This window comes from Populus euphratica, unplaced genomic scaffold, assembly GCF_000495115.2.
Source record: "Populus euphratica unplaced genomic scaffold, PopEup_1.0 scaffold296.1, whole genome shotgun sequence".
Taxonomy (NCBI): Eukaryota; Viridiplantae; Streptophyta; class Magnoliopsida; order Malpighiales; family Salicaceae; genus Populus; species Populus euphratica.
Window position 1 is genome coordinate 242,062 of NW_011500177.1, and position 12,311 is coordinate 254,372.

At 28.8% G+C, this 12,311-nt stretch overlaps 1 protein-coding gene across 1 annotated transcript; it reads left to right on the forward strand.

The window, feature by feature from the left end:
• Positions 1 to 3,196: 3,196 nt before the first annotated feature.
• On the forward strand, positions 3,197 to 8,896 carry TXR1 (Protein Transporter, Pam16). The gene is made up of 4 exons (XM_011006822.1): positions 3,197 to 3,382; positions 4,864 to 4,951; positions 8,161 to 8,294; positions 8,374 to 8,896. Exons 1-4 carry the CDS (start codon positions 3,380 to 3,382, stop codon positions 8,497 to 8,499), a joined length of 351 nt encoding a protein of 116 aa, XP_011005124.1. The 5' UTR covers positions 3,197 to 3,379; the 3' UTR covers positions 8,500 to 8,896.
• The last annotated feature ends 3,415 nt before the right edge of the window (positions 8,897 to 12,311 follow it).

Genomic DNA, 12,311 nt, shown 5'->3' on the forward strand with positions numbered 1-12,311 from the left:
TTAACAAGTTCATGCGGATTCAAAATTCTTTTTTCTCAATTCCTTTTAAGATTTTAACATTAAACTATACTTTTTTAAAAAAAGTTTTTTGATTATTTTCAATTTTTTCTCTATCGGTTTATCATCTAGTCATATGGCTTAGATTATGGATTTTGTATATTTTTTTTGAATAATTTTTTAAATAATGTTTTTGTATTTAATTTTTGAATAATTATTTTTATCTTATATAAGCGAGCTTTATATTATAAAAATATTTATTCTTAAATAATATTTTTGATATATTTGGTCTTGTATAATGTTTATAATTCCATATTTATTTATGTTTCTATTATCTTTTATTTATTTTAATAAAAAAATTTAGTAAATATAAATGAACAAATATATCATTTTACAATATTAAATATCATAGTGTGTGTATATTTTTTAATTGTTTTAGTTTTTTTTTTGTTACTTTAATAATTATTTTTATTCATATAAATAATTATCAATTTATTTGATTAGATTATTGCATAAGATTTTTGTTTTATACTTCTAATTGTTTTATAAAATATACTGCACACCAAGGGTTTTTTTTTTTATTAAAAAACAATTTACAGCCATGATAGCATACGAGTTAAATAACTAGTTGGATGTATAAAGTGCTAGCTAGAAAGCATTTTTTACTATTTAACATGTAAGATACTTTTAAAATACTACTTTTTAATTTTTAATAATAATATATCAAAATTATTGGTAAAAAACCTAAAAAACTCCTTAAAAAACATAAATTTAATGCTTTTAAGAACGAACCACATTACTAAATACCCTAAATGGGTGTTTTTTAAAAGTGTTTTTAATTGAAAATATATCAAAATAATTATATTTTTCAGATTTGTTTTTAATTTTTCTAATATAAGTACATTCAAAATTATCAAAAAATACCTAAAAAACATCAATTTAATTTTTTTTCTTGCAAAAAGTAATTTAAAAGGAATGTTTAATTAGAAATGAGCAAAAAAACCATGTAATTAAAGAAACCTAAAGAAAAAAATACCAGAAAAAAACTAAAAACATTTGGTTCAATTTGAGGTTAGTTTAAAAGATAAAAAACTAACCAAATTGGATTAAATTGTTTCGGTCTGAAACCTCAACTTAGACTAATTATGTTGAATTTTTATATATTTTTGGATTATTTTCATATCCTAATATCAAAAACAAATTAAAAAATTATTTTAATATATTTTAAACAATTCTCTAATCTCAAACATCTTTTTAACTTTTTTTAGTCATGATTAAATTTATAATGATTTTTCTTTTATTAATTATGTTTTATGGTTTGTTCGAGTTTCTTAAATTAAAAATTGAAAAATAAAGAATTTGAATTTGCTTTGGGTTATTTTAAGGGTTAATTTTGCTGCTCCTTTAATTTCTTTTTATTTGATTTAATAGTTTTTCATTAATTTTCAGCATCAATTACAATGTCTTCTTTTGCATTGATTGCTTAGCTATTCATCATAGCCATCATTTTGGTTTTGCTGGTTTGAAATAAAAAAACTTAACGAACCTGAGTAGTTTAAATTGATTTTTTTGTGATAATAATATGGTTTGAAAAATAATATGATATTTTAATAAATATAAAATATACTAAAAAAAAGTGATCTGAACATTCATTACAATTGCTGATAAATAAGTGCATGCTGCGACTTACGATAACAAATAACAACTTTTCTTGGTGTTTTTCAAATTATCAGGGTCAATTTGTGTTGCGTAATTCTCTTGATTGGGAGTTGATTGGCATTTCTTTTTTTACTGTTTTTCCTTTCCCCTCTTAATTTTCATGCTTGTCCTTCTAAAATTTCACAACTTCCATTCAATTAATTTTTCGTTAAGATTAGGTTCATGCTTTTTCAATTGGTATTTTTTTATTTTATTTTTTTATAAAATTTTAATTTATTTTTAATTTCATTATTTTTTTATTATTTATATGCTATACTTGATTTTTTTTATTATTTATTTTATTTGAAATCATTTTTAAATTTAATTTTTTATAATTTCAACATCCTTGATTTTTTATTTCTATTTTTTTAATTTGAATTGTTTTTAAAATTAATAATTTTTCTCGCTTCCATCATTCAATATTAAATTACATTTCTTGATTGAGTCCAAATATAAAATTTAACATATTATAAACGTGAAAGATTAATATGAGATTTATCAAAGTTTTTTTCTTTTTTTAATCTTATGTTTTTTTTTAATTATTTTCATACATTGTCATTTGATTTAATTGGAGTTTAAATTTTATTTATTTTTATTTTTTTACTCATTTTAAAAATAATCTCGGGTCTTTTTATTATTTTTAAATTTAACTTTAATTTAAGTACATTTAGCTTTGAATTAAATTAAACCAATTCCTTAAACATAACACTTAAATAAACAGTAAACAGCTCATTAAGACAGGATTAAAAATTTTGGAGTGCGAAAATTGTCGAGCATAATTTTGTGGGTTATGCTTAAAGCTCATTTCACGGTGGACATTAAAATTATTTTTCTTTTCCAAAAATAGAAGCTTTAATTTTTTTTATTTTGAATAATGATTAATCATGCATAAAAAAATATTGAAAAAATAAGAAATTAAAAGTGGAAATTTGATTGAAAGAATCTGTTATGGAATTATGTGTAGAATGATATGCTTTTCCATTACACAATAAAGACATTTTTACCATCCATTTTAAAATCTCGTAATTTGTGTTCAAATTCAATTTCGGGGGAAATTTAGATTGCGCAATATCTAATTAAATAGCTAAATATCACAAACATTTACTAATTAAAATGTTGATTTGATGATAAAAACATTTTAAAACTAGTTTATACATCACTAACTATTAATTTTTTAAAATTAATTTATATATTAATCAAGATTAATTTTTTAAAATAATTTTAAAATAACACCATTCGCTTCAAGCGAATGTACAATTTCTGTTCTTAAATGTATTTTAAAATATATATCACTTAAAAAATATTAAAAATCACTTAAAAAATATATATCACTTAAAAAATATTAAAATAATGTTTTTCTAAGTGTTTTTTTTTTTCATGTATTGTTATAAAAAATTAAAAAAAATAAGGATCGGGTGAGAACTTTCGACCATGTATTGTTAAATTTTTTTTTAAAAAATAAGGATCGGGTGAGAACTTTCGAGAAGAAACCGTATCCCAAATTTAATTAAACAGTAGGAAATAAAATAAAATTTATTGATCCCTGCACAGAGAAGAGGAGAAGAGAAGAAGAGAAGAAAGCCCTAGAAATCAATCAACCTCTCGGGACTGAAAAGAGATCCTTCCATCAATCTTCATATTCATTTATCAATAGAAATACAAATTTCTTCTGCTACGCACACCCATGGTATGTTTTTTCTTCCTTATTATTTTTCTTGTTTAATATGGATAAAGTTTGACGCAAGAATAGAAATGTTGTTAGATTTTTCAATAGAATTGAAGAAATTAATTTGAAATCACATACAATAGAACATAAAATTAGTAGCTGTTTTTGGGAAAATCAATTGAATGATCGATCATACATTAGTGTGTTAGGAGAAGAGACAATTTGCGAGTTGTGTTTCCATTAAATTTTGAATTGTTGAAGATGGAGAGAAACAAATAGGAAATACTTGTGCATTACTGAGATGAGAGATTAGGTGGGTCACATTGAGGACTGAGTTGTCTCTGTTTGAAGCTCCTGCAAGAGGTTCTAAATTGCTGAAGTTGAGGAGGCATTTTTGGCAGAAGATTAATGTGAGGTGATCTAGCACTCTTATCGGTGACTATTTAAGATTATGTGGGATTTAAAGATGGGGGGTCCTCAGAAGTTTGTCTAAAAATCTTGTCCTTCGTTAAGATTGAGAGTAGTAGGTGAAATAGCTGGTGCTAAGACAATTTTTCTGATGCACCGTTAGTTTTTTATGGTGTTTAGGAGGTTTCCTTGTCATGAATTTGAGAAAGAAAGCTTGATCAAGGGAACTTATATCAGGACTTTGCTACAAGGGGCATATTAATCTAATTCGTGGGACAAATAGATAAAAAGATATTTCTTCAACTCATGCAATATAGACATGATGTTGGTCTGAGTAAATTGAATTCTGAAATGGCAATTTCCAGCTAATCACAGACTGGTTAGACTAGGCTTTACTGAGCTTTTGTGGCTCTTTGAAATTTTGTTACTGGCTGTTGTATTCCTGACATTCAAGGAATTTTTTGAAAACAGTCTACTCCCCTCCAAAGACATCCTCAAAGAATTCGGATGTCTTGATGGATTTCCTGAGTAGATCTCTTAGGTGTGGAATATCATTATGCTCCGAGTCCCTATTTTGCTTGATAGACTACTGTTGTGAGTCTTCTAGCAATAAACATTCAAACACATGTTGCTGTTGGGTACACATGAGTTATGCACTTTGTCAAGTGTCTGGGTTTCCTCTCATATATATATATATGTGAGAGAAGGAATTTGTAATAAAGTTTAGTAGTAGAAGAGCAGGAGGAAGGAATTTGTCATAAAGTTTAGTAGTAGAAGAGCAGGAGGATAAGGCATCCTCCAAACTTCAAAACCAAATTTTCTATTTTACTAGCTATATTTTTCCTTTGTGAATTTTAAGGAACATCATTCCTATAGTTAATCAATTTCCTAGCCTGCCTAAATTGGTCAGAGGCACGGTTATTGTATTTGGATCAAATTTGTTAAGTGTGTTAATGTGCACAGGCGCTCTCAATTTGGACATGCCTGAAAGAGACAGATTCACCTATAAAGATTGTCATGTTTGCAGTTTTTGTTGTAACGCTCTTAAATTTTTAAATTTAATGTGTTAATAATGCATACTATTGGTTTCACAGGCAGGAAAGATTCTTGCCAACTTAATTGTGATGGGCTCCACTATATTAGGCAGGGCTTTTATTCAAGCATACCGTCAAGCACTTGCAAGTATGACTTTCTTTCCACTATACCTGATTGCTGGCATTTTTCTATCTGTTCATGAGTTGGATTCCTTACCACCAAAAAATAAAAAAAAGATTGTTTCACTGTTGATTCTAGAGAGCTATTATCTTTTTCATTGACTTCCTTTTTGTTGATGGTTGTAAACCATGCTGCATATTCTTTCAATACTAGGATATAGAAAGGTTAGTGATGGGCTTATCAAGTTTTTTGACAAGTCTGATAGTGAATAAATAGACATACTAAGCTACATTTGATAATTAGAACCTCAATTGTTAATGAAATATGTACTGGAGTGCATAACACTTTTGCAAAGTCTTCAGTTATGGTTTGATCATTTTAGGCTCAAGGTGATGGATAATGTATTGCTATATGTGTTACTTCAGAGTACCGCTTCCTGCTGCTGGATCAACTGTAGTTGGGAACTTCTTAAAGTAAAAACTTGAAACCCAATTAAATAATCTGTGTCCTGGCCAAATGATCTCATTGATGGAATTGTTCAGGTTGCTAATTATTTTTTATTTTTTTCCCCAAACAATTCTTTTCATTACCATCAATCTGCCCTATCTAATACAGGAGGTTAACTCGAATTTGGTTTGGGAATGTACTGGCTGTCATTGCTTTTAATTGGGTTGCAAGTTTTGTGGTTCTCAATTCTGCATTTACTGCTTAGGCTTATATGACCATGCATATGCTTCTCCATTTGATTCACTCACTACCTGTTCCTTTCATATTCTTCTGGTTGTTTTTGGCCTTTTTTCTTGCTTTTAAGCTCTGGTAGAAGTAGAAATCATTTTCTGGTTGTCGTATCATCTGTTTGTCTCTGTCTCTTATTGAAGTTACTTGAAAATAAAATTCCATTCCATAATGTTGTTGTTATCTTCAACAAGGATTTTTCAACTCATGCCCCTTGTTGCCAATGTTTTTAGAATGTATTCGCTTTTTAACTCATTGGCAAAGAATGGGAAATCCCGATTTAATTCCAAACCTATATAACCATTCTCAATTGAATCCCATAACAAAAGATTCTATCATGTGGCTCCCAAATGTTACAAACGTAACATTTCTTGAATGGGTCATTTTGTCATTGTTTGTTAATATTTTCCATAATGTTCATGTTAACAAAACACTAAAAGTGTAGAAAATAATGTTACTCATACTACTGTAGCTTCCCTCACAATTTACTGTAGATTCCCTATTGATTTTTTTTGTTCATTTTAGTTATCAAACTTCTTTTCTCATCAATTGTATACTTCTATGGCCAAATTGTAGTTCAGTTACTTCTATTTTGTTAAGGAAGGTAGAATTGAAAGATTTTGTTAAGGAAGGTAGAATTGAAAGATTTTGTTAAGGAAGGTAGAATTGAAAGATTTTGTTAAGGAAGGTAGAATTGAAAGATTTTGTTAAGGAAGGTAGAATTGAAAGATTTTGTTAAGGAAGGTAGAATTGAAAGATTTTGTTAAGGAAGGTAGAATTGAAAGATGAGGATCGATATGAAACCCATGAAGGAAATAGGTGGATGTTTTGAAATTGAATAAAAAAGTTTACTTTAATCCTCTTAGTATGCAATCTACCTATTTTTCACCCTTTTAATTTTTTCAAAGTTCACTTTTGATTCAAAATTTCATTTCTCTTACTTTTTATCCTTGGTTTGAGGTTGGAGAGAAAAAGTCACTGTATTCCGGTGGTGAAGAGAGAAAATGTCAATTGACAATGATTCTGACAGGAGAGAAAAAGTCACCGTATTCCGGTATTCCGGTGCTGAAGGGAGAAAATGTCAATTGACAATGATTCTGACCATAAAAATAGTCGATCTTGGTGTGTACGGGATCTATTTGATGAGGAGTTACACTGGGGTGTTATTTCACCTTCAAATGAACATCAGATCTAATCTTTGAAAGTTTTTGGGTTTCAAGTTGATTTGTTGTTTTTGGATTTTTTTTGAGGTTATTTGAAGGTATGAATGAGTTTATTTGAGTCTCTAGGTTATTTGATGACCAAAAAAAAATGCTTGAAAGTGGACTTTTTTGGGTGTAAAACACATTAACCTTGACTCTCCGATGACCAAATCGCTTGCTTTTTTCTTTTTATTAAAAAGTCATCCGCCTTGTAAAAAACAAAAAAATAATTAAGAACATCTAGGCGTGTGGGCTGCCTTGGGCCTGTGAGTCATGGCCTTTTCTTGGAGGCCCAAAATCATTGGGTCAACTAGGTGCACATGATTTGGCCTTTTTACCTTTTTTTTTTTTATTTTTTTCTTGGACTTTTTATCCCAATTTGATCCTTCACAATTAGATCTTTATTGATTTTTCTTACCTTGTTTTTTTTTTTCAACTTTATCTTTTAACATTTTATCATTTTGTTTATTTTTAATTAGGCAACATAATTTTTTTCAGTTCAATATTTGTTGGTTTATCGCGATCTTAAACAAATGACTCGATATTTAGTTGATTCTTAATTTTGCGAGCGTCTATTTTTCTTATCATATAGTTAAATAAAAAAATTATTAAACCTGATGGAGTTCGTGACTTGGATTATAAGTTTGGTTGGTTAATTTTTATTAAACCTGATGGAGTTTGTGACTTGGATTATAAGTTTGGTTGGTTAACTTTGGTTGATTAGATAGTGGACTTTCTAATTTGTTTTGGTTGCACAAATAATCCTCAATTTATTTAATTAAATGCATGCATAAACTTTAAAATTTATGATTGAGATTTTTATATTTTAAAAAATATATATAAAATGCAGTTTTATTCATTTTTTTGTGTTTAAAGAAAATTTAACCAACCCGCGGCGAAATACAAGTCAAATAACTAGTTTTATGCTATAAACAACATTGTTTTGAAAAAATAAAATAAATGAAAAAATTAACGGAACCTGATAAAAGGACCCAATTGAGAAATATCTGAAATGTGTGGGACCTGATTGATAAATTCTGTTTTGGGACTCAATTGAGAATTGGTCATATGTTGGGGGCAAATTTGAGGTTTCCTCCGAAAAAATATTTTCTTCCATGATAGATCCCATTGTGACCACATTGAAGGCTATGAGAAAAGAATTGATTTTCTCCGAATCATCTGACCCAGCCATGTTTGATGGAGTGGCAGAAGCTAGAGATGCACTAAATTGAATGGCAGTTATTTTATTTGCTACAAATTTCTATTCAGCCTCTTGACTACATGCATGGCGTAATGCAGATGCTTCAAAATCTGGTGTTGCCCAAGAAACAATTCAAAACACAATCCGCCGAGGAAGCAAAGTTATGACAGAACAAGAAGCTCGGCAGATTCTTGGTGTCACTGAGAAAACTTCTTGGGAGGAGATATTGAAGGTCGGTGTTTTTTTTGCTTGCCCATTCATCTGCATATAATTGGAATAAGTCTTGAAACATATATCTTCTGCTTGTGCAGAAGTACGAAACTTTGTTCGAGAGAAACTCAAAGAACGGAAGTTTTTACATTCAATCGAAGGTTCATAGGGCAAAGGAATGTTTAGAGGCTGTGCATCAAGGAAAAGGTGAGGGTACCCCTACTTGAGAATCTGGTAGAGATCGTCCTTTGCACACACTGCCCCTTGTATAATAATTATTTCGTTCCAGTGAGATGTCCTGAAAGATAGAATTTGTATTCTTAAGCTAGTGTCTCATCTTCTGGATTCAAATGTTCATTGAAACATGTGATCACCTCTTATGGTAAAGTAATCATGTTGTTTCCAAAGATAACTAAAGCCTTCAGTTTTGGTTTCACCATTAATTAACATGTAGGGATGGAACTGCTGGTAGCAAAGTCATCCTATTGATGTATTGTTTGCAAATAGTTTTTGCTTCATGTATAATGAATAAGCTACTCGGGGGTAAAACACTCCTTGAGTTTCTAAAACCCAAATTGAACCTGGGATAATACTCATTAGTATTTTCCTCTCTGAGGTTGCTCATTTTAAGACCATCTAGTTTATTTAAAGCCTCTTATCCTTTACTATTTAGATTTACAGAAGCAGAGGAGACTTTATGCTGGTTGATTTGCACTGCATCTTTTCACTGTCCAGTGATTGCCATTCGAAAGGCAATAGATAGATAATAGAGTTATTCAAATCAAGCTGGAATCACATTAGTGTATATAATACTCGAAAGATTGGAAAAAAAAGAGAGGCAATATTATATTGTTAATTTCCAAGCAATCAAATTTTCTTCGCATTGTGGATACTTGAACTGTTACCTAAATACCTTTTTAAAAATGCAAGGACTTCGAATGCTCAAATTCTTGATGAACCTTCAAGCTAGGAAGGGATGGCATTCGATTCAGGCAAAGGATTTGTATGTACTGTAAGCTTTGAGAACAATTATAATATAAGCACTGGAGTTTTGGGAAGTCGTCATCATTTTTGTTAATTCATTGTGTTCAGGCTTCTGCTTGAATGAGTCCGGTGCAGATTCATGCAGATCAATGGAGATGGTTAAAAATATAGTATCGAGTTTAAAAATTTTTTAAATAAATTTTAGGAAGTCGTCATTATTTTTTTTATTTAATATTTTTTGATAGCAGCATATTAAAATAATTAAAAAATATAAAATCAATTAATTTTAAATTGATTTTGTTTTTTAATTTTTAAAAAACATGATTTTAATCTTTTTTTTTTTCCTTTCAAATGCTACCGAAATTTTCCTTTTCAAACCAGCGAAGTCAACTTTTTTTTTTCCCTTTTTTATTAGTTTTCTTAACAAATATTCTCTGCTGCACGAGTCTATATATAAGGCACATTTCTCGATTCTCATATGAAAAAAGAACTTTACCTACAATATAAAAGAGTATCGGTACGATGGCACCAGTTTGTCACATATTTTTTAAATGCAAATAAACAATGTATTCCTGTAGATTTGATGAAAATTTTATCTTCACCATATGATTCAAGATCTGAACTTCAAACTATATTGTAAGAGAAGGATATTGCCAATTGGGAACAAGATTCCACAACAATGGTGAAACAAAGCCTTTTTTTTTAAAAAAAAAACTTTGTTTTGCTTTTTGTCTTTTGTCTTGTGTTTTTCTCTCCTAACACCGTTTGAAATACAAACAGTCGGGACATGTTTTTTAAACTTTGTTTTTAAACTTTTTTTTTTTCAAAGGAAGGCTCAATAATCTCGAGTTAACCAATAAAAAATAACTTTGTCCCAATCTAGTTCTATCTTGTCCCATCTTCCCTACAGTTTGAAATCGTTGTTTACAAGTATCAACTTCAAATCTTCATTATGGAGTTGATGTCGTTGCATGAAATTGAACCACCAAAAATATAATAGGGAAGCAATAATTTTAAAAATGTCACTTAGAATCGTAAAAGAATCGAATCGATGAGAATGCAGATGAAAGACAACAAATCGAATCATTATATTTATCTCAATTTTATGTCAAATGGGCTGACCCCATCAACTCTCCAGTCAAGATTACCTGCTCCACTGATGGAAGAGTTAACTGTAATTTAACCCCAATAATTTAATAAAATTCAATAGATTCTGAAACTATAAGTTTAATTTCTATGTTTTTAAATCCATTTAAGCTGACACAAGGTTGTTAATTTTATTTTGTTTCGTTTAAAATGACTGAAATATTTCATAGTAATTTAAAAAATAGAATAAAATAAAATAATTTTTATCTCATTTTAAATTTCAGTCAATTCTAGATTTTTCGGCTAAATTTTGACTGTAATGTTCCAGTTTCATTTCACATGTTCCATTTTGATTTTGAAAAACTATTGAATCAAATTGAATTTGATTTAATTAATTAATTAAACCATCTAGATATGAAAATATTTTTTTATTACTATTTTCAATAACAATGATATTACTAATAATATTAAAAATTATTATTAATATTTTCATTAACACTAATAATAATTTTTTAAAATTAGATTCATCACTAATATATATGGTTTATATTCATGTTATTTTTTTTAAGTTTATATTTTGTAGGAATTTGAGCAAAATAAGGGATGCATTAGATCATATTAGCCTTGATAACATTAACCTAACTTCATATTTAAATTATTTGTGTTAAAATATTTTACTTTCATAATATTTTGATATTTTATTGAAGTTGAATTACTTTAAGTTAAAAATCTATTTAATTTTGACTATATAGAAAGATTTTAAAATTTAAAATTATATTTGTTTGCATGTATTTGTATTGCATAATTTATAATTAATATCTTGAATTTGAATTATGTTTGTTTAATATATATATAAAATCCTGAAACAACATGCTAAAACACTCTAGAATAAAAAAAATTCATTAAAATTGACAAAACAAAACACCTATCAAAATAGAATTTGTACACAAGTGATAAATACTTAAGATATAAGGAGGTTTTGGGTTCAAGTTTCAATCTTGAATATTTTGTAAAATGATTCTTATGGATCACAATGTATAGAATCTTTTTTTTTATCTTAAAAAAAATAAGATGGATTCTCATTGATAAAAAAACTGATGTGATGTGATGCAGTGAATCTCAAACCATTGATGACACATATATCTCACAACTTGTAAAGATATATACAAGAAAATATCCTATTTCTTATTAAATATAGAGGATGTTGAATGAGCTATTCAATTACTATTTTTTTTTTAATTTCATTGAGATTAATTAATAATTAATTCTATTATTACATATTAAACTAGTGGAACAAAGTTGTAATTAACTCTTAAAATTAATAAAAAGAAGAATGTCCGGTCATGAACGACGAAAGCATGTGCTTTGATTCTGTCATGCTGCAGTAATTATAGTATATCCACTGTTCAAGAACGTAACGAAACTGGAGGTAATATGATCAGGGAAGACTAGAAATATTTTGGAGGACTTGCTCTTCTGCAACCCTAGCTTGTTAAGTTCCTCCGAGGATCCGAACACTTTTCGTCTGGTTGCAGAAAGTCTCTACTGATTAGACCACGCACGCCATGCACATTCATGAACTTTTTCTCTAGTTTCTTACTGAACCGTAGCAGTACTAAAACCACCCGCTCCTCTGGTTTTCGTTTTGGTTTTGATTTTAATGCTCTATTAATTTTTGTTGCCGAAAGATTATGGGTCCAACCAGGGGCGGTGTAAGAAAAAAAAACTAAGGGGGGCCAAATTAAAAATTAAGGAAACAAAATTAAATTTTTAATTATTTTTACAATATTTACAAGAAAAGGAGCTGGAAAAAAAATTTCCTGCTGGGGCCGGGGTCCCTGCCAGCCCCCCTGCCTCCGCCACTGGGTCCAACACATACATTCGTAAAGGCTTGTTCTCTTGTACAGTTTCCACTTTTGAAAAAATCAACAGAAAGAATGAGGCAGGTAAGAAAAAAGCAGACAGACAC